At 33.7% G+C, this 24,434-nt stretch overlaps 1 protein-coding gene across 1 annotated transcript; it reads right to left on the minus strand.

The window, feature by feature from the left end:
* Positions 1 to 8,940: 8,940 nt before the first annotated feature.
* On the minus strand, positions 8,941 to 19,923 carry LOC136234477 (nuclear matrix constituent protein 1). Its single transcript, XM_066024118.1, has 8 exons — positions 19,318 to 19,923; positions 17,356 to 17,565; positions 14,380 to 14,633; positions 14,008 to 14,278; positions 13,840 to 13,923; positions 10,135 to 12,161; positions 9,627 to 9,819; positions 8,941 to 9,527 (listed from the first exon to the last, which is right to left on the minus strand). Exons 1-8 carry the CDS (start codon positions 19,642 to 19,644, stop codon positions 9,279 to 9,281), a joined length of 3,615 nt encoding a protein of 1,204 aa, XP_065880190.1. The 5' UTR covers positions 19,645 to 19,923; the 3' UTR covers positions 8,941 to 9,278.
* Between the last annotated feature and the right edge of the window lie 4,511 nt (positions 19,924 to 24,434).

The following is a 24,434-nucleotide window of genomic DNA, read 5'->3' on the forward strand; positions in this document are numbered from 1 at the left end:
ATGTCTACTCAAAGGAATTTGAAGGATCCGACAGTTTCAACTTAGAGTACTCGTTGATTCCGGTGACTACCAACTCGTCAAAAGTGAGACATTCTTACTCAGTTCTAAATACCAACTCGTTAATTTATAATGATATTAATATCACTAGTTTGGTTGTTTATTGGCAAAAGTATTGTGGGACCTTGACCATTGTGATTTTGTTATATCAAGTCTTTATCTTCCATTTTAACACATTAAGTTTTCGACCTTTTATTTTTTATCACTCTAAATCCTTGATGACTAGAAAAATCAATTCTGAATATAAAATTTGATTAACACATTGATATTCATTTTATCTGCATTTGAAATTTTTCTTTCTAACATTTCGGAACAAGTTTAAGTTGAGATGAATGAAATTCTACTTGGATTATGTGATTAATTTACTTTTCAAAACAAACATTTTTATATAATTTTTATTCTTTTTTTAATAGTTTCCATTCCAGTTTGATATGTTTAGACAAATGAGTTCAAAATCATAAGTATGTAATTAGGTGTTTTTAGAGAGGTGTTTTATTATGATTTAAACATCTCTTGATTTATATTTATTTTTAAAAAAATCACTTGAATGACTAAATTGATGTAAAAAAGTCAACTTAACACGTTATAATGAACTGAATCTTGTAATAAAAGAAAAATAAATTAAAAGAGTTTTAGAATAACCAAGAATTTTGGAAAACATAGATTGGGTTTACCATCCATTTTGTTTTGATGGGGATATCTCATGTGCAGAGATAAGACTAAGGGGAAAAGAGTCACGAAAGGACCGAACTCATAAATTAGATGGTGGGGATCTAGATAAGGCAAGATTTTACAGCTAAGGAAGAAATATGGAGGGTTCATCCAGAATGTCTAAATGTTGAGGATCCGGATAAATAAGACATGGCTAAATCCTTGGCTCAAGAAGAAAATCTAAATACTAGCATATTCATTCACAAGGATGTTAGGGTATTATGGTCGTTTTACTATTTACTACCCCATGAAAGATTCAGGTTAATTTGTAAATAGTTTTGTCCTTATTAGCTTATTTTAATCATTTCATGTTTGTTGCCTAGGGTTTTGGACCAACTCTATAAATATATAAGTTTGAGTCTTTATAAAAGGAATTATCTTTTATCAATTAAAAACTATCCCTAGAGGTCTAACCCTTTGTTTTGAAGAATTGTGAGTCTTTTGTATTTAGGGATTCTGAGAATTCCTTTAAGTTCTAACTTGAAAATCTTTGCTGATTTTTTTGTTGAAACTTTCAAACTTATTTCTCTCAATCCTTATCAATTTAGTATCAAAGCCTTAAAAGTTTCCCTTTTGAGCTATAGTTCAATCTAGAAACATGCAAGAAAAAATGGAATCCTTGTTCAAGACCTTAGCCCTGGATATTGGTACATTCGAACATCTAAAAGATGATTATCAAGGAGATCCAAAATTGGAAGTATCTGATAGAAGTGTTCAACTAATGGTCATGAAGGACAGCTCTACCTAATGGATTGATATGTAATGAAAGAAACTGGCTTTATTTATCAAATATTACCATCTCGGAATAGGAGATCTACATAAGAGAGCTTATCCGGACATTTTGGTCGAAATAAGATGTTCGAAGTTATGAGATCCCGATAATTCTAACCTAAGATGATGAGGAACATAGCATAACTAATGGAGAGGTGCTAAATTTGCCAAACCGTGAAGGGTCATGCTCACAATGTAGGTCTACACATCACCTTGCACATACATAGTTGCATTTGGGAGGACTTATCCATGGACTTTATGTTGGGGATTCCTAGAACTCAAATGGAAATGGAATATGTCTTTATAGTTATGGATCGGTTATCTAAGATGGCGTATTTCCTCCTTGCAAAGAAACGAATGACACCTTAGCAATTGTGAAGTTGTTTGATACCTTAGCAATTGTGAAGTTGTTCTTCAAATAGGTAGTTCAACTATGTGGAGTGCCTAAGAGTGTTGTTTCAAACATGGATACTAAATTCCTTGACCATTTTTGGCATACCTTTTGGGTATTGTTCGACATGTCCTTGTAGTTTAGCACCATTTCTCATCCTCATACGGATGGACAGACAGAGATGGTAAACCGAATGTTAGAAAACCTCTTGAAAGGCATCTGTTTAGATAAGTCAAAGACTTGGGATTTTGCAATTACTTAAGATGAATTTGTTTACAATGGGGTGATACATTCGGTTATTAGATCTTCACCTTTTGCAATTATTTATATCAAAATGTCAAAACACACCATAGACCTTGCAAGTATTCCCATAGGAGTCAAGTTAAATGCCTCATCTGAAAGGTTAGCCCAAGAGATCGGGAACATACATGAGGAGGTGCGGGAGAAGCTAGAAATAAACAATGCCAATGTGAAAGAGAAGGTTGATGAACACTGTAAAGATCTACAATTTCATATTGGGAATAAAGTGATTGTTTATTGAAAGATTAACTAGCACCGTAAGAAGCTCATACCTCAGAACTATGGGCCTTACAAAGTTCTAAATAAGCTATCATTGAATGACTATGTTATGGAAGTTTCAAACTAGATAGGAAAGGTGTCACCATCCTTCAATATGAGAGACATCAGCCTCTACAACGCAGACACACCCCTAGACTATCCACCGAACAACTTGGAGTCCAACTCTTTTCAATAGGGGGTGAATGATAAGGACAACTCATGAAGATGGGGATCCGAATAAGGTAGGATTGTGCTTCCAATGAAGATGGAGGGTTTGGTCAAAATGCCCAAATGTTGAGGATCCAAATAAATAAGACATGATCAGATGCTTGCTCAAGAAGGAAATCTGAATACTAGCATATTATTTCATAATGATGTTACAGTATTATGGTCATTTCATTATTTACTTCCTCCGTGAAGTATTCAGGTTATTTTGTAAAATATGCTTATCCTTGCTAGCCTATTTTGATCATTTCATGTTTGTCACCAAGGATTTTAGACCAATCTTGTAAATATGTAAGTTTGAGCCTCTGTAAATGGAACTATCTATTATCAATAAAAAAAAACTATATGTAGAGGTTTTACCCTTTGTTTTGAAGATTTGCGATTCTTTTGTTTTTCGGGATTCTCATAATTCCTTCAAGTCCTAGATTGAAAGTTTTGTTAATTTTACATTAAAATGTGTTATTTCTTGGTTTTCGATCAAAACCTTCAAACCTCTTTCTTTAAACCCCTCAATTATTATCACTTATCAGTGAGGGTCGAACATGAAACAAATGAAGGGGTGAATATGTAAAATTACTTGTACGCTTTTGCTCTTTTTTATTAGTCATTCTTATACTTTGAAAGGGTTTTAAAATTGTATAAAATACCTTTTTTCATCTCTATTTTTTGAATGAAATGGGGAAGCTAGCAGAGAAATGGAGATAGAACATCCCAACTTTGAATGCATTTTTTGAATGAACATATGAACAAAGAGTAAATTACATCAATGGTACCTAAAATATACCTCAGTTCACACTTTGGTACCTGAATTACATTTTGTCTCAAAAATATACCTTAAATATGGATGACCGGACAATTTAATATTTTTAACAGACAATAACAAGTTAATTCTAATTTGACCATATGTTTAATCATTTTTTTAGTGTTTGACTATTTGTTTTACGGTTTTCAATTTATAATTGAAAATCTCTAGGAAACTTGTTCTTTTTCCCCTTTCACTCACCTTCTCTCTCTACATTTGGTTTCTCTCTCTATCTTTCTTTGTTTTTCTATCTCAATCAAATATCAGGTTCATCTCTTTCCCTTCCATTTCGCACAAATGTTGAGAATTCAAGCCTTATATTGCCAATTCGCACAAAATTAATTACCAATGTTAGGAAATAAAGGAGTGATTGTGAAGTTATGATGTTTGAATCTGAGAGAGCATATCTGGGTTTCTTTTAGTTGAGTAATGTACTTGGGTTCCTGCAAACCTCTTCAACCTAATTGTGTTTTCCTCTTTTCATCAACAGAAACCGATTGCATCATTTTCAAAACAGCAACATCATTTACCATGGGGACAACGAATTCAAGTAGAAGTTGATATACGGGAGTTATGGGCACAGGCCCTTCTGCATTTTCTTCCTCTTTTTCTACCCAGATCTCTCTTTCTCGAGCTCCACTGCCGGCGACAACAACTACCCCTCTTATTCATAAAGAAAAACGCATGAATAAAGAATGTTGATTACCAAATCTCATCTTCAAACTTTGTGGCCTATATCATGGAAGAAAATAATAGAGAGAAACAACATTGAATTTTATTGTTAGAGAGAGAAAGGAAATTAGAGAGAGAAACAAAAGAAAAAGGAAGAAGAACAACTTTTGCTCATACTGGAAATGAGAATGGAAGAGAGAGAGAGAGAATGGAGGAGGGATAGAAAGAATTAGGAGAGAGAAAATAGTCAAAATTTTAATTGGAAATGGTCAAAACTAGTGTTGAGCAAGTAATTACCGGCTAAACGTATTAAATTGTCCGGTTATCATTAGTTAAGGTATATTTTTGAGACAAAATGTAATTCAGGTACCAAAGTGTAAATTATGATATATTTCAGGTACCTTTGGTGTAATTTACTCTATGAACAAAGCCCAAGAATTATTAAACCAAAAAGAAGAAATACAGAGAGGAGGAAGAAAAGTTAAACAAATCTAAATTGTTCAAGATGGCACGAGTCATTAGAAATAAAAGAATTACAAAAGCAGGAGCAGAGCTCCACCAAACAATCTCATTAGTAGTAACACTGAATCTTGCCAGAGCAGTAGCAGCATAGATGCCTTCACGATAGATGTGAGTGACTACAAAATGCATAGAGACCAAATGATTCAAACAGACTAACCAATCTTGTTTAAGAACTCAAGGACTTCAACTGGCCGACCTTTTAACAGATTAATAACATAGATGGAGTCACACTCCAATCAGAGTTTCCACCAACCTTTTTTCCAAACAAGTTGAATCGCGAAGGTTGCTGTCTTAAGCTCGTCAATATGCATGAAAGAGTTGGGAATAGAAAAAGCGAAACATTCATGATGAAAATCTTTCGAGAATTTGAAAATACTTCATGCACCAATAATATCAAGTGCACCCAAAACTGACACGTCCGTGTTCACGAAATCTAAAGGTTATTAACCTAGAAAACGTAGAATTTTCTCCCTTAAAACTATTTAACTTTAATTCTATCTCTTTACTAGTTTAAGATTAAAATCAACATTTTTTTTCTTCCAAGTCAATCCATATCACTCACATCAACTTGACTTGTATTTTCAATTGAACTAGGAATGAAGTTATAGGTATCAATTTGATCTACAAATTGGTTACTCTAACTAAATTATTTGAAAAGCGAACAATTTGCTAATATATGGTTATAAATATGTCAATTTTTTACTTATTGGCATATGTATATTATAGTTAAATGACCAAATTAGTAATTAAAATTGGTTTTAGCAGAAATAGACTGAAGGAACCAAATTAAAGAATAAAAAATACTTTTGATTTGATTAAGTTGTACAGAAAATATAAATTGAAGGAAAATAAAAGTAGGAAAAATGATATGAATTATATAGTACATTAAGTTGGAAAAAAGTAGGTTTATTTTTTTGGAATAGTAAATAGAAAGGACAAGGAGGGAGGATGAAAAGGACATGGGTAAAGCTATGGAATGCAACCCAAAATGTAAAAATGTTAAGGTCTTCCAATTCCAAAGAGAGAGTAATAATCTCCAATGAATTGAATTGAATGGACATGGACCACTTACTTGTTCACCTATTTTAGGGGTTAGCCCACTCTCACTATAGCCCCCTACTACTATACTATTGTTGCAGGCAGGCAGGCAGGCAGGGAGGGGGAAGTTCATATGTCATTTTCTGTATTGCTTTTTTAGTTATTTCTACAGAGAGAACTCTTCTCTCTCATTTACTCACTTTCCTCACCATTTCTTTTTCATGCCTACTTTTCTTTTCTTTTCTTTGATACGCTGCTTTGCTTCTTCTATTCATTCTATTAATTACTTGGATTTTCAAGAGATATTGGATGTCTTAACTAATTTTATTTATTTTTTGAAGAGTGATAATTTTATTTATTAAGGTTATTAGAGCACCTCTATGAATCATTTTTCTCTGTTATTTTAAAGAATTAATTGTGAACAACCACTAAGTATGTTAGCAATTTTGGTTTGTTACTAGGTGTTACCTCAAGAAATATTTCATAAAAACATCATTTACACGTGGATCAATGTCACTTTTCGGATGCTGAAGATTCACATTAATCATCTGATCTAGAGAAATGAATATTCACTAGCGATGCGAACGACACCCTTCGGCCAAGTGGAAGAATCCTCATCGTCCTTCCTATTGACCGAACAGTTAAGAAGGATCAAATGTTGGATCAAGATAAACGGTTATACAAAGTATAAGGGACAAAGGGTGTCGCCTAACACTTCAAAGGTTCGAATGCCTCAGACCCAATGAAAAAACGATACATGGCACCACACTTGCTATATGGTAGGGTGCACCACTTGACGGTGTTACGGTATGAGCTTAGAGAGCAACTGAAGGCTGACACGTGTTCGATGACTCATTAGGACGCATTTCTAAAATGACAAAGATTATCTTCAACTTTCCTTCAAACTTTGCTAACTTAAGCATCAAAGTGGGTTTTATCAAAAAAAAAAAAAAAGCATCAGAGTGGGTTCATCGGACACCGACCCCTTTCTAGACCTATTCATGGAGCGGGTCGGATCCAACGGGCTTTTGTCTAAAAATGATCAGCCCAAGCCCAGTTCAGTCCAGCCCACTATTAATTTAGTCGGGCTCGAGTCGGATTGCGCTCTGGCTCAAAAATCAAATCTCAAGCCCATCCCATATAAGTCTACCTAAATATATATGTATAATTTTTAATAATAAAAAATTAAATTTATACTTAAAAATAAATATTAATATATAAATATATAAATTTATTAATTACTATTGATAGGCGGACCGGGCTGGGCAGGCTCGTGCTATTTTTATAAATCTCAAACTCGTCTAAAAAAGATGCGGTCTTTAACAGGCCTGGGCTTAGAGACAAATTTTCATGTCCAAACCCGATCCAGGGGATATGGGCCGGGCGGATACCTATAATTATTTAAAAGTCTGTTAATATTATGTTGGGTTTAATGTAATTACAAGTTACATATAATTTTATGATCTTAATAGATGACATACAAGCATATGAGAAGTTTTAGTCATTTTTACCAATAATAATTGTAATTTTATTATCTTATTAATTAGTTGATATGTCAAAATATGAGAGAATATAATAATAATTTGGGTAAAATCCTTTTTTTTTTTGTTTTTTGCTTTCACGTTTTGTCAAATATATATCTATGGAATTTTTTTTTAATCCAAATGGAGACTCAGGTTTTTTTTCAACTTTTTAATTTTTTGGTCTTTTAGGTGGTGTTTGATGGGGATAGAGAGTGAATGTTTAGATAAAGAAAGCTCCGAAAATGATGATTTTGAAAAAAAATATTCCAAAGTAAATAAATACTAAATTTTTAATTTTTAAAATTTTCATTTTGAAGTCGTTGACAGTCGTTTTTATAGTGTCAAACTAAAAAATCATTTTATTTAGCAAAACGAAAAAATCAGTCCCCGTTTGGACAAAAAAAAATCCACAAATCCACATTTAACAATTATGCAAACACATGGATTTTTTAGATTTTATCCTAATAATTTTAAATATTCAAATTAACAAATCATCCAAACGACTCAAAAGTTTTCATTAACAATTTCATGTTAACTCAAAATAATTCATCATCTACTAAGTTAAACTCAAACACTATAAATTAAATAGTCAGATATATCAAAATTATATAAAATCTAATTACAGTGGTATAATTTAAGATTTTGACACCCTTGACTTTGTGTTTGCATTAATGACATAATTATTATCTATAATTATGTGACTATAATTAGATTATCGGATAATCTAACCTGTGCCATGAGGCACAGGTTTATCATTAATGATTAATTATTATTTTTTGCGGTATTACTTCCTTTTTGGCAGTAAATATAGGATAAATTACAGCAATGGTCACCGAACTTTATCCATTTTCATATTATGACCATTCAACTTTATTTCTTTCTGATATGGCCATTGAACTTTACACTTTTTAACATCGGTGGCCAATTAACACCTCAAAACGACCATTGAAGCCTAAAAATTAAAAATCCAAAGCCTTAATGATATTCTAAGGAACTTTAATCCTTGAAAATAATTAAATGGAGCTTCCGAAAATCACATTTTTTTGAAGTTTTCTCTCTTTAAAAATTCATTTTTCGTTTTGAGGTTATTTAGGTGTTGTTTGGTTAGGGGAGAGAAAGCTCAAAAAAATGTGATTTTCGAAAGCTCCATTTAATTATTTTCAAGGATTAAAGTTACTTAGAATATCATTAAGGCTTTGGATTTTTTATTTTTAGGCTTCAATGGTCGTTTTGAGGTGTTAATTGGCCACCGGTGTTAAAAAGTGTAAAGTTCAAAAGAAGAAATAAAGTTGAGTGGTCATAATATGAAAATAAATAAAGTTCAGTGGTTATGGGTGTAATTTACCCTACATTTACTGCCAAAAAGAAAGTAATACTGCAAAAAAAAACGTAATTAATCATTAATGATAAACCTTTAGATTATCCGTTAGATTATATATAATATTGACACTTTGCGGTAGTTTTCAAATACTGGACGATAGTTGTTCGAACAGAAATAGGTAGCAGATGTATAAAAAGCTGAACAAACATTCGTTTTAAATCATATATTATTCCTCGGCAAACTTTCTCTTTTATGTTTGTAATATGACTGATTTAATAGAATGATTGATTTAATAATCCATTATAAATTTATTCGTGGCTATAGAAACCGTAGACAGCCCAAATTAAAATACGGGGAGTCGGAATTTCAAGATTATACTGACAATCTATTCGTTAAGCTTTACATATTTAAGAACAAATATTTTATTTAAAAAAAATTAATAGTAGCTGAGCAGCATCTTTAAATCTTTACCATAAAGAATTCTGGAAGGTCGATTTCACCTCTGTTTTTGGTAGAATAAAGGCATCTATTACCCTGAAAAGACAAGCTAAATCCTATTCTGACTACAGTTTCACAACTTTTCTGTGTTTCTTCTTACCTTACTTTCTCCATCATCACTCACTTTTCCCGAATGTGACAGCATCATGCAATTGAGAAAGCAACAACCAAGGTAAAGGGGGAAATCAATTATGATGTAAAGAAGGTCCAGATCTTTTTTCTCATTGAAGCTTCTTCATCAGGGTTGTACAAATCATCATCATCGTCATCATCCTCCTCATCTTCATCCTCATCATCCTCTTCATCTTCTTCTTCATACACTTTACTGCCATTGTCATCTTCTCCACATTCCGTTCCACCATTTACTTCCTCGCTCAACTCAGTAATCTCAACCGACTTCACTTCCTCAGCCTGTTCAACAATGTTTGCTGAGTTCAACTGAAATACAATGATTATGACAAAATGTTAGTAACAAAAACATGAAAGAAATTCTAGATTCCAAAACCAGCAAGCTCTAGGAGAATGGTAGAATGTTACCCCGTATTCCCTATCCTGCAAAACATCCACATCTTTTTTTACTGTTGTGACATTCACCAAGTCGGTAGATTTGCCAGTCCCACTAGCAGCTCCAAATCCAAATGACAACGCAGACGCAGTTTCAGGGATCGCTCTTGGTTCTGCAGCAGCACTATCATCAATTTCTTTTTCCTCGGTTTTCACTGTGCTTGCACTGATCACAATTGAGTAGAAAATATAACCCATGAGAAAATTCAACCATGACTTAATAGAAGGGCAACAAGAATCAGAGACTAGTAAACAATGAGAAAATCACATGCTGATGATGTGTAGATTACAATGACTAGTAAGCAATGTAGGTACGGATGACACCAGCAACAGTGATTAATAATTCAGTCTCAGTGCACCAGCAAAATATCTCATGGTTCATGTTAGTGAAGGCTAATATAAGTATGAAGATCATAATTATATAATATCTTTTTTATAAATGACAATGATTAGATTCCATCAAGCACAGCCCCAAACTTACGTCTTCTGTCGCCTGAGATTGTATCGCTTTTGCCCTGGAGTAACAACTGGAGCCACAATCTGTCGCCTCTTCCTGCGCCCAAATGTTGTCACACTATCAGAACATCCATCACTATCACCAGCACCCTGTTCACTTTCAGTTGTTCCCCGGTCCCGCTTTCTTATGACGTTACTACCCAGCTTGTCCGTATGAAGGGAAATACCCCGACTTTCATCACTGATATGATTGTTATCATTAGGCTGAATATTTTCTGCACTGTTTTCAACCACTCCTGAGCCCTTCCCAAGAAATAGTTTTGCATCATCAACAACTTCTTTTACTGACCGTGTTCTACTTAATCTGCGTCTCCTCCCAGGTTTTCGTTGACTTCCTTTCAGCTCTGACAACCCACAATCTTCTGGCTTACTGTCTATATGACTCTGATCATTGAAAGACATGGTGCATCCATCTCCCTCCACTTTAATGCCATGAACCGTAAAATCATTTGTGGTCCCAAAGAATAACTCTGTATCATGCCCACCAACACTTCCCCTAGCCGCATGAAATACGTCAGGTTTTTCTTCAGCCGAAATTGAAGCCGAAACATGCTCAATCTTTTTGGATGGGGAGATATTAAAAATCTTTGAAGTGCATTTGCGGAACCAAGACACTCGCTCTCCAGATTTGGAATCTAGCTCATGTTGAGAACTATCTACATCAACAGGAGCACCCAGAGCTTCTTGATTATTCCTTAAAATTTTATCAGCTTGCCCCTGTAAAAAAGCAAGCTCTCTGTCTTCAATGTCAGGTGGCAGAAGATCAGAAAGTATAAACTCCCTAGTGATGTCTCCACATTTCTTGCAACCCTTATGCTTCTCAACAAATGTAATGAAGTGATTCCTTTCCCTCACAACCTGTTCCCGCTGAACACGAAGCCTATCACTAAGTGTCACAAGCTCACCAATGTCCTTCCGCATTCCAAATTGCTGTCTCTCAAGCTCCTCCTTGCTTTTTGCAACTTCATGCTTTTCCTTTTCTACTGTGCGCCTATCAGATTGTATTTTTTCCAATTCCTTCTCAGCAACTTCTTTTAGGTACATTAAATCCTTAAGTTCTTTCTCCCCACGGATTTTAAATGACCTCTCCCTTTCCAGCAGATCTTTCTCCATTTCTTCTTTCCTGCTTCTGCTATCAGTCCCAAAACTGATTCTTTGTGATTCAAAGTCTTGCACCATCTGATCATGCAAAGTTTCAGCCTTCTCAGATAAAGCCAGTTGTTCATGCCTCTTTCTCAATTCAAATGATTCTTTCTCCAATCTAAGGGCCTCCATCTCCTTCTGAATGTACTCCTCCATTTTGTTCTTTTTCTTCTTCATCTTTTCCTTTTCATTGTGCCGCAGCTTCTCAAATTTCTCTCTTTCTTTAGTAATTTCCTTTAGCTCCTTACTCAGTTGATCGCTTTTTCCTTCCAGCACTTCTAACTCCTTCTCAAACTTCTCTCTCTCTCCTCTCAATTCTTCACCTTCTTTCGTAAGGAAGTCCTCCTGAAGCCTGCATTTCTCCAATTCCAGTTTCAGCTCTGCCTGCATGCGAATGTGCTCCAATCTCTCATCACTAGCTATTTTCAGATTTTCACTCTCTTCATTAGTCTGAAGTTCCTGCTGAGAAATTTCAGATCTTATCTTCTCACACTCATTCTTGAGAGTGAGCAAGCTCTCTCTATCAGCAAGCAACTTTCGCTGTTCAAGCTCCAGTTTCTTCTGCTCAGCATTGACTGACTTCTGTGTCGCCTTAACACTTTTCAATTTCAACTCGATATCCTTTTCTTTCTCCCTAACTCTCTCTGACTTCTTATCTAAAGCTTGTTCTCTTTTCCTCAACTTTTCTTCCCTGTGAAGAATTTCAACTTCATGCTGTCCCATTGCTGCTACCTTGCTTCTCAATTCTTCATCAAGATCTTTCTTCTTTTTCTCCAGTTCCAACTCAAGCTCCTGCATTTTTACATCCAGAGCTACCCTATGCTCATCAAGTATCTCCTGAACTTCCATCTGTAGAAGATTCACAAAACTAAGATCAACTCAAGCCCACTTTGAAACAACATTTATCCATCATCAACATTCTATATCAACAACATCCCCAAACTAATAAAAATGAAACAGCATTCGCTGTGACTAATCAGTAACCACTACAACGGACACATCTGATAAATATATTTTCCAATATCAAATACATGATAATCATGGTCAAGGGAAAAATCTAATCCTTGAAAATGAAAAGTTAAGACTCATATATACTCGGTGTCAACAATATTCAAAACATTCCTCTCAACAGCAGCATTAGAATGCTATGAAGATCGAGTTTCAGAAATCCCAGAACAACATTCCCCAAATGATAGGCAGAATTCCATCAGGGGATTCAAAAATTCACCTTACAACGTCAACCTGGTTTAAGATTGCATCCCACAATTTTATGTCCATTATGGAAAACTTAATATACAAGAGTTAGTAAAAGATCCCAAAGCCAATTTACCAAATTAAGTGCAACTCATGAAATTAAGGCTTTCAAATTGGATGCAAATGCTGGTAAAGTCCAGTGTCATGGAACCGATTGAACTAAAAGCTCCACACGCGAATGCCCACTGGGCTTGAAGCGTGCACAACATAGGCCCATATTACCATGTCGTGCAATTAAATCAACAAATGGGGCTGCCAAGAATCGAACCCTGGACCACTTGGTCACACGGCTTTGATACCATGTCATGGAACCGATTGAACTAAAAGCTCAAGCTGATAGTTAAAGGTCCACTTCATATTAATATCTGACATCTAGGAATGATGATAAGAGTTATGATATTTAACTTTGCGGAGCCAGCTGAGAATGGAAGTTTCTCTAGCTGTCATTGTCCTGAAACACATAATTATAATTAGAAATATATCATTCGCCAGATTAGAAGCCTTGGTAAAACAGAAACCTTAAACTTGCAGTTACAAGGATGCACATCAAATTCCTAGAGTAGCCACCTAATGCAAAAATGAAAAAGACTATTTTCACCGTTCTTCTCCCCAAAATCCAGTTTTGATGACTGCTACTATAAGTTAAAGACTTCCACTTATTTATATGCCATAAATATGGGATTTTACGGTTAGCTGCAATGCATCATACAAAATAAGTTCGGAATGAAACAAAGTATATCCAGATATTCAAAGAAATCAATAATCAAGCAAAACACAAACTACAACTTCTAAGGTTTGTATTCAGATTATCTGGAGTTGTACAGTTTTCCTGTATTGACTTTCCAATTACTAAAGCACAGTAATAATTTGGCAAATCTACCATATGAAGTGCATGTGTCTGAATTAGGAACATCTTACAGATGCCAAAAGATCCCTTGAATCTCCACTGGACCAATTTGGATTGTCAAATATTTTAGATTGCCTGGCTAACTGATACTTATCAAAAGATCAGATAGTCAAATGCATTTTAAAATCATCACGTTTGAAACCTAGTTGCCAAAAGAACCTCAAAACTACCCTGGACCACAGTTGGCACATCAAAAAAATTTAGGTTACCTTTCTAAGCGATAATATAAAAAGATCACAGTTAAATATTTTACACTTTAAGAAATATGTTCTAAAAACACACAAGTTACTTACATCCATTAACAGATTTTTGCATTAATCGGTTATTATATTCCACTTGCAAACAGAAGTGGCACACGCAACTTACTTTTTCTCTTGCACTAAGCTTTTTTTCCAAGGCAAGTAAATCCCGCTCCTCCGTCTCTAGTACCCTTCTTGCGTTGTCAGCTTCCTGAAACAGCACAAAAAAAGATAACAAACTAAGCTAAAAAAATGAAAAAACCCTGACTTTGAGATTTGCTGCACAGAACTCCACCTTCTCTTTCACAGCCAAATCAGACAGCTGGTCCTTTATATCGTCTTCCTTCTCCCTCAACTTTGTAAATGATAAAGTAATATTCTTTTCAGTCTCCTCTAAACCCTTTCCCTTTTGCTCAATAACCCTCTCATTCTCATTTGCTCTTTCTTCTTTATGGTTAAGAGTTTTCTGAAGCTCACATAATCTGTCTTCCCCTTTCCGTAGTTTCATCTCCCACTCAAGTAAATCTTGTCTCTGTTTGTAGAAAGTTGCCTCATGTGCCTCTTTCCTAAGATTATCAATAAGATATAACTGAATTATGATAAGCCCCATCTCTTGGTAGCAAATACAGTTAGTAGACATTAAACATTTTCTGGAAGAAAATAATACTCTGCTTTTAAGGATAAGCGCTCCCTCTGTAAGACATTTTCACGAGCTTCTACTTCTTCCAATTTCCTATCCAACTCTGAGTTCTTATGGTTGAGCTCATCAAGCTTCGCTCCAGCAGCACATACTCTTGCTTCTACCTCCAAAGATCTATCTTCCATACCAACAGCTAAAGCTTTTGCATCTGTCAAATTTGAGTCAGAAGCATGCTTGATCTGTGTGTGCTCCTGTTGCAAGTCCCTTAGAACTCTTTGAAGCTGCAGGGTACCCGAAAAATTCACAAAACAAAGAGAGTAAATGGACCTGATGCAGAGAAAAAAGAAAGAAAGAGATACATACCCAATACCGAAGATAGCAAAATTTTAGAGAAAAACTACCACAAATAGACAGTTACAACAACATTACAGTAGCACTGCAGATCAAACCTTCTTGTTCAAAAATATGCAATAAGGCAAAAAAAAAAAGACCGTGATAGAAAACAGCAAAGCCACAAACACAATAACTCAACTGTGAAGCAATAGGAGAAGATAGTGCGTATTTAACTTCAATAGAGCAGTTGAGCTAAATACAAAGATGATATATAACCAAACAAAAGTAGAAAGATAACAGACTTCCCAACGACACAGCTCTACTACCTCCCACCACATTGCTAGTAGACAAGAACAAGAAACTTCAGACAACCCACCTCTACTGAGCAACAGACCCTATGTAATGACCTGCTATGCCAGAAAATCACATGCTCAACTACTCTAATCAGTTGGTTGGAACCACGTATCCCTGTATTCTTTCTTCTGTATACATTCAAATTCTTGGGCCATTGAACATCTGGGCTAACACTTCTCCCCTGTTAGTAGACTTTAGTTCTGATGTATTGGGCCCATTACTAGTATCAGATTGTTTACACATTGAAAAACAAATAACATGCAGTTAAAGCTTCCCATGATCAACTAATTCATCCAGAGTGCATTCTCTATACTCTGATAATGGCACCAAGTAGCAATCGATAGAGAAAAATTCTCTTTGTTATCAATCACACAACATTTCTCAATAGCAACAAAAAAGGAAAGATGATACAACCACAGCCAACAAGGATATAGAAAATAAAAGCTCGGAGAAGAAGAAATACAATACAAAATGTAATTGGAAGGAAAACCAGCAATAGAACAGCACTGCAATCAATAATGCCCAGGCTGCCATCACCAGTACAAGGCTGAAGGATCCATGAAAGCCTTGGCAGGCACTGCCGTTTAGCATCATGAACCAAGGCAACTAAGCAGGGATCAGTCTTGCCATAAAAGATAATGGGTACTGCTTTATGTTTTGAAAGTGTCAACTTTTCAGTTGCATTATATTTACTGGCTGTTTTCACTTTGAAGTTTGAATTCAAAACATAAAACAGACATGCAAACAAAGAATGACAAGAGATGCTCCTAAGAACACCTAAGAAAGAATCACAAAAAGAAGATTGCCAAACACCTCAAGGAGGGAATTCCACAAAATGCATAACCACCACTGGAGGTGCTATTTTTTACCAGACAAAAACCTACACAAAACATGAGCACACTACGGCGCAAGGGGGTCCTGGAGCCTTGGCACACGGCGCAAGGCGCATTAAGAGAATAAAATTATATAGAACCACCATAAATAATAATATTTCAAATAATAAGAAATTGTAATTAAAATCAAAATGCACAAAAAAAAATAATAATAAAAAGCATGTCAATATTCTTCATAATAAACTCTAACATGCAATAAAACTTATATTCTAAAGTTACATATTCAACTAAATAGTAAATCCTAAGTTGATTAATAGCTACTTCTTATCAAACGTCTACAACTTCAAGTTATGCATCTTTCTCTCTCTATTTTTGTATGTGATTGTTCAGTTTGTAAGTCTGTCTCCTTTCCTTTTGTTTTTGTTTATTTTTGGACACTAGATGTGTCTAATCCAACATTGGAGATTGAACATGTGGGTGAATAATATAAAATCCTAAAAAAATAACCTGTGACACAAAAGGCGCGCCATGGCGCACCTTGGCATCGCCAGAGCAACATCGTCTGCCTTAGGGGGTGCTCAGGCGCGCGACCTTGAGCCTTGTGTGCCTTGTGCCATGGCATCGCCATTAATAACTATGTGTGATGTAAAAGTAAAAGAAGCATCTATAAAACAAGGTCAATGGAGCAATGTTAGCTTAAAGAGCACATGATGGATGCAGTTTACAACCAAATAATACAACACGACAATTATAAACATATATTCATGCATATAAACAGGAATAATATCCACGAAAACATGCTATTGATTAGCACTACATTGATCATAAGAAGCAGCATCTTAACAAGCTAGGCAGTGAAAATATAAGGTTTTGTGTGTTTGCATATATGTGTAAGCATATACATAATCATGTGTGTGTTGTCTTCAAAATGAGATAAACCCATCTATACCTATATGCTCACGTCAAATATGAAACAATATCACTAATTATCTTCCTATAAACTAGAAACCAAATATATACATGCACACACACACCAAAAAGAAAATTTCAAGCACCATGCTCGTATTGCATGTACACCAAAGGGAAACAGAATAGGCTGCATTCCTCTACCATGAACAAAATATAAACATGGAAAACAGAATCTCATACAGGATAGTAAACCTAATTTTATAAAAACTGATATGAGGAGTTCCACAAAAATGAAAGGTCGGGCCTTTTTATAAAGGATGACCTTCTATACACCTCCCACAGATAAAATATTGCCTTTTCCACTATTTCCCTTCAATGTTGCAGTGAAACTTAAAATTCCCAAGCAGAACAGTTTCTCTTTGTTTTTTTCTTTTACACATGTTGTCCACATCATCCACTCGAGAGGAGACAAATAACTTCTTACCGCAACTTTCACAATCCAAACAGAACACGTTGCAGCGAATAACAAATGAATAAGCTTAAAAAGAGACTGAAACAAGCAGTAAGTGCATACCTCAGTTGCTTTCTGCTTCTCAACACTCAAGGCTTTCCTAAAATTTTCCTCCCGCTCCTCAGCTTCAGAATATGCGATTATATGTGCTGCCTGATCCCGCCTAAAGATTTCCTGAACTTCAGCTAGTGCTTGGCTTAGTTCATCATATTTTGAATTCCATTCTTTTTTCTCAATAAGGAGAAGCCCCATTGCATATTGATAATCAAAAAGCTGTGTAAAATGAAAAGAACAAAAAAGTTATATATAATACTGAATTTCACAAATTAAATTCTAAGCTTCCCAATAATACTCAACGTTTTGCTATGATGCAACATTAAAGAACAATAAACAGCATATGACACAAGGAATAAAAAATGTTTCAGTTAATCTCACTTTAAATACTTGCTCACACTCTGGTTTACCTGCTAGGAAGGTATTTTAGCATGCATAACCAAAAAACCTATTAAAAAAAGCATAAATATCACTAGTCCTCTATCACAAATGAAATGCGAATGGCATATCCATAGAGAGATCCAAGAGCCAGATTAGTTAAATAACGCTCCACAAGCACACAAATGATACCTAAAACCCAAATGCACCAGGGAGCTGTGAATTACAGGCGGAGAAAGAAGATGAAATAAATAAGGGAAAAATGTTACAGTCATATGATATAAACCAAAATCAGTCACTAGATGACATTAATATACTTCTGTAGATGACACCAATGAACACCCAGATTCAAAGTTCTTCCAAATCATTACATTAATAAAACCAAACTCCTCCAGGAAGATGTCAATATCAACTGATACATAAGAAGCAAATATACGAGACATAATTCAGGGTAAATAACTTTGAAGTTCTCAATTGTGGTCTAGATTAGTCTACTAATAACCTTATAAAACCTCCAGTAGTGTCATTGATAAAATCTTATTTCATGCTCATCCAAGATAATGAATTTTAACTCAGTATTTAAGTAACTTCAAGATCCAGGTTTTTTTGAAGGGGTAGAAGATCTGATAAGACAGCTGAGGGAGATCATATAGGTTTCAATCCTCGAACCTCAAGTCCTCCTGGTCATTAATTTCCGGTCAATTTGATATTCATTGTCGATGTAATGAGCTTTGCTACTTCCTAATGGGTGAAATGAGTTGGAGATTATTAGACTTTGTATTTCCATATATTTATTACTTCAATTTATATAGATAAAGATAAAGCGGAATTCAGTAACCGAATCTATTGTGAAGGATATTAAGGTGTCCCCGGTAGATTGATGATTGATCAAAATTCTGGAATTATCCCTCCAAGATTCTTCCACCGTACATTGTTCATAACTCAAAAGCAACATCTTCCAACTCCAACTGAGTTCCACAAACAGCTAACCATTTTATTTTAGCATTATATTATATCTCAGAAAACAAAAAATAAGCCAAATCAAACCTGCAAATAAATACTAATTTGTTTACTTATGTAAAAAAATAATTGGAAAAATATATTCTTCCATAGTTAGTAGTATAGTACTCAATTGATTTGAAGCTCCTGCGAATGATGCGTACTTCAACATGACCATAACAGAAGTTTTTTAAAGATTTACAAGAGTAATCCAAACAATATCATGTAACACCACATTCAAGCAAACTTGAATATACAAAATCCAATCAATTTATCACATAGGTGCTCAAATTTGGAAACATCAATCTAAAAAATACAATACAAACAATTCCAGACGACATAATTAGAATGAAGGGCCAAGAAAGATAAAAATCATACGAGTCCATATCAAATCAAAGACTTGCAGGTAACTCAAAAGGGGGAAATTCGGCCAAAATTTAATTGCAAGATGAGGCCTATCAAGACTATCACAATCCCTCTTCCATCCCTTGCTTTCATCAGCAGAACTACATGATACTCAGCAAATTCAAACAAATACCTAAACCCAGGTTTTTAATGAACCCAATAACCAAATGGAGCAACTAAAATGCTAACCTCCTTTTCGAGTCTTGAGGCCTTGTCGAGAAGCGCCTGGCGGTCCTTTCTCTCCATAACCGCTTCGTCTAATAGACCCGCTTCCCGAAATCGCATCCAATCTTCCATATTGTCAGCCTGCAACATCGCATCATCCCCACTCAGGGACATGAAAGGCGGCGGAGGTGGCGGCGGAGAAGGCATGGGGCCATCAACAAAAGCCACCGCTTTACCTTTTCCCCCAAATTTAGGATTAGATGAAGGCACATTTGTTCCACCACTCTTACGCACCTCACTCCGTGGAGTTAATGTAATCGCCGACGACTGCCTCCTCTGTGGCGTGAACATGATGATGCAGTATGGATGATAAACCAGAAAACAGTAACAATACAAAACCTTTCTTGCCAAAAAAAAAAAAATTTGACTACACCTTGTTTGGGAAGGGCAGTTCAACGGAACTCGGCCGGTATCATTGATATGATGGAAAAGGGGTGGTTAAAATTTGAGTAAATTAAAAAGAACGCGAAGAAGGCTCGGGTCCTTCCATTGAGAGCCAAGAAGAAGCAGTTTGTGAATCTATTCCCTATTTGGAAAAGTGTGAAAAAGGTGAGTATACTCTATGCAATCAACTACATGAAAGAAATGATTTTCTCGTTTAAAATGATCTTAAATTAATTTTAAAAACAACTAAATTTCTATAATTAAATTATTCTCAAATTCTGATAAATTTAATTTTTAAAAATTTATATAATTTCGCCTTATCAGTACGAATATTTTAATTTCGCCTTATCAGTACGAATATTCGAAGATCGAGTAGTTATGCCTAAATGATTTTGCTTGATACAAATAAATTAAACTATAAATATGTAATGATTTACTATATTTTAATTTTAAAAAAGGATAAGTACCAAAATATGCCTAAAGTTTTTAGGAAGTATCAATTTAGGTTTCACGTTCAAAATAACACCAATATATAGGCTTAAGTTTACAACATAACATCAATTTAAGCTTAACGTCTAAAACATACCATCAATTTAGAAATTACTAACAGAACGTGACACATCATCCGTTAAGTCTGTTAACACAGCGCCACGTCACATAAGGTACCAAAATAGGCTCAAGGTTTGTAGAAAGTGTCAATTTAGACCTCACATACAAAATAGCACCAATATAGGCTTAACGTTTACAAAATAATACGAATTTAACCTTGACGTTTACAAAATATATCCATTTAAACTAAACGTCACAATTAATCATATTATATTCATTCCCTATTAACTTTATATGTTATCTTTTTTATTTAAGTCTATTTTCTTATTTTTTATAAGGATGATTTTGCAGTATAACACAAAAATTATTGAAAGTGATAACATGGAGCTTTCTTTAATTCTTTTCTAGTTTTTATTTCTCATGGGGTCTCAGTCTAAGGACTGCCTAACGACACTATTTCATGATGACAAATTAAGAGATGTCAAGGCATATAATTTGATGTAATTTGTTATCTTAATATTTTCTCAGTTCTTTGAAGGATGTGGCTAGATAAATTAGTGAGTTACTGCAGGTAAGGTTCACTTAACTGAACTACAATATAAATGAAATCAAAGTAACTACTGGTTTAAAAATATTTTGAAATTGTAGGGTTCTTATAATTATGGTTTAAATATATCACAATATTGTCTTGCTACATTAAAGAGTTGAGCTCAAACACATTAAATTATGGGATCTATAACATGAACAACCGTCAATATTTACAAGCAATGCAAGAGTTGAACAGAGATGTCGTAGTTTAATGTTGATGTCTCAAACAACAAGACATGATATAATACAATATCAATATAAATTTCATGTTTCAGCAAGACAGATTAAAGATTTACCTATCTAGTGAAGCATATCTCAGAACAGAGCATACACTACAAAAAAAAAAAAAAAAGTTTCTAACTTGTCCATTGACTTGATTTTATTTCTCATAAAAAGATGAAAATGAAGATCAAATCTTAGTGAGAAACTTGTTACTAATTTATGCCCAGAGAGCTTGGGCTATAAATGATGGACATTATTAAAAAAGAAAGAAATATCTAAGGCTTTGTTCTTTATTACTGAAAAAAACTGAACTGAACTGAACTGAACTGAACTGAATGCTACTGAACTGAACTGAACTGAATGATACTGAATACTGAACTGAACTGAATTTAACTGAATGCTACTGAACTTAACTGAATGATACCGAACTTAACCGAATTTAATCGAACGTAACAATAATGATGATATTAGACTTTAAAATAATTTAATGATAATATTGGACATTAATAAGCTTATAATAATAATAATAATAATAATATTTCTACCAAAAAAAATAATATCAATAATAAATAAACATATTATTAAAGATTAAACTAAATTAAATATCAAATAAAATCTAGGCTCGATAAAATCCTATGACATTAAATAAAAATGAGTCTAATTTAAATTAAAAATATAAATTACATACAAACACAAATTTATATATAATTTAAAGCCTATGAAATTAAATACAAATTTTTATATGAATACACACTCTTAACTTTTTATTAAAATTAAGTATTAAGGTACAAAAATACCTTTAACGTTTTGGGTCCGGGGTTATTTTACTCCTAACGTCTAAATATGAATTTTCATATGAATACAAAATCTTGACTCAATTTATCAATGTTAAGGATAAAATTGCTATTGGCTTCTAATATTAGGAATAAAATTGCACTATTTGAGATATTAAGGTAGTTGAGCCAGTTAATTTTTTAGAGCATTGTAATGTAAACGTATTAATATAATATTTATTTACTTTTCGCAAAATTTGCAAATAAGTTGCACCAAATAATTATAATTATAATAAATAATGATAATATATATAATGACAAAGCATAAATTATATATAAATATAATTATAATGAAAATAGATAAATTAATATATAATAAATTATAATAATTATAATAAATTGCTGAAATTATAAATAAATAATGATAATAATAATAAATTATATATAAATAATAATAATATATAATAATTATAATAAATAATGATAAATTATTGAATACTGAAACTGAATACTGAAACTGAATACTGAACTGAACTGAACTGAAGTGAACTGAACTGAACTGATTACTACTGAACTGAACTGAACTGAACTGATTGTTACTGAAATTAAGTAATAAAGAACAGGGCCTAACTCTCATATGCTTAAAGCATTCTACTCATGGGTGCATTTCAATTAGAAAGTAAATGTTCCAAAGCTAATTAACTTAGCAAATACTCTGCTGCTACCAGCCTCTAAGAAAATCTTTGAAAAAAAAATGATATATAAAAAGAGAAGAAAATAGCTTTGACCATATGTATAATTCTTTAGCATTTGTTACAACATTTTGAAGTCCAGGGATCAGTTGTAGTGTTTAGACAACTTGAGGAGCTAGAAATATATTAAGCCTTATTAGAATCAATATTATGTCAAAATGTCTTAAATTACAAGTGAAAGAAACTAAATGGTTGTAAAAACCACCATATACTTAGCAAATATGAAGGCTAAAATCAACATCAACTAATTAAATCAATTAGGTTTCCAAACATTCCTAACAAGATATCAGTTCATTTCTCGTTACACTAAACTCTCAAAACTTAACATATCTATTGTAACTAATTACCTAGTGCTAGTTAGTCTTAATAACAAATTATATTAAAACTCAACAATAACTTGTGGTATTATAATGTCTTTATCTCAATGCTATATCACAAGTCAAAGTCAACACCCAACACAACTTCAAAACAGAATGCCAATAATATATATATATATGTACCTTGACTTTGGGATCATTCCAATACTTTAATAGCATATTGAATTCGTCAAGTGGAATGTCATTCGGCCTGTGTTTTAGCCTCTCCTCATCATTATCATAACAAATGTAACGTTTTTCTTTTATACGAGCTTTATACACCCTCCATGAATCACTAATTGACTTCATTACCCACTGTTTTCCTTGCTCGGGAATAATATATTTTTGCTAAAATAGAAAAATACTAAGTTAAAACTTACAATAGACATGATTATAAATTAAAAAAAGTACCAAAATAAACTCCATGCCAACATAATTAATTAAGAGCTTTACCTTAACAAACTCCCACAAGTCATTCTTATTGGGAACATGATGCCAAGTAACCCAATTAAGTGGCACATCCTTGCTATTGTCCCCAAAAAATTACCGAACTCTGGTAATAATTTATCATCATCTACTACAGGTTGAAAATGATTATTCAATATAATTACCTTTCTCTCATCATGCCTTCTTGCATGTACAAAATCCATTCTTGTTTTTCCTCGTTTCCTATGTTTATCTATAGTTGCATATTTTCCATTAGATATAGAATAATATGTTAACAATAGTTGAAAGTTGAAATATATCTAAATATTATCTTACCTCTTGACGTTTCAGTTGTTCGATAATTAATCAGTTTCGCACAATACCGATTCAACATCATCATTCTCTTGTGCATTCTCCACTTGATTAAGCTTTTGGTGTTCTCGCAAAGCTAAAAATGCAGCAATTGATCCAATTCCTTCGTTACTTTGTCGCTTTAAATTTTTAGTACAAGATGGTCCAGAATATCGTACTATTTCCTCATCAACCGTCTTGCAAACCAAAATTTCCAAAATAGCATAAACTATAATTTATCAATGAATAACAAAACTAGTCATTTGACAAAAAAATGATTTACCTGTGCAGAATTTAAACCTGTCCCTTCCTTCTCTACAGCAATTGCATGAATATTAGCTTTTGACCGTGTTGTTCGTCCATTTACAACCTTCATCTTCTCAATTTGTTTGGTTTGTTGAAGTTTACATTTCAATTACATTTCAGTGATGATTATAAATCATAACATTATTACCTTACGTACCTTGGAGGTAGGAGTGATTTCATCTTCATCACTGTCATGATCGCCATCATTTTCTAGACAGTAGGCTTTGTTTTCCTCTTGAACTTTTGTTGTTTCTTTTCCTTTTTTTTGTTTGGAAATAATACTCAACCCATCAGACAATTTTGACAAATTTAGTGCAGCAAATCGCTCTTTGTTCTAAGCAATTGTCATCTCCCTTTTCCTTTCATACAGAATG

The sequence above is a fragment of the Euphorbia lathyris genome, chromosome 1, assembly GCF_963576675.1.
Source record: "Euphorbia lathyris chromosome 1, ddEupLath1.1, whole genome shotgun sequence".
Taxonomy (NCBI): Eukaryota; Viridiplantae; Streptophyta; class Magnoliopsida; order Malpighiales; family Euphorbiaceae; genus Euphorbia; species Euphorbia lathyris.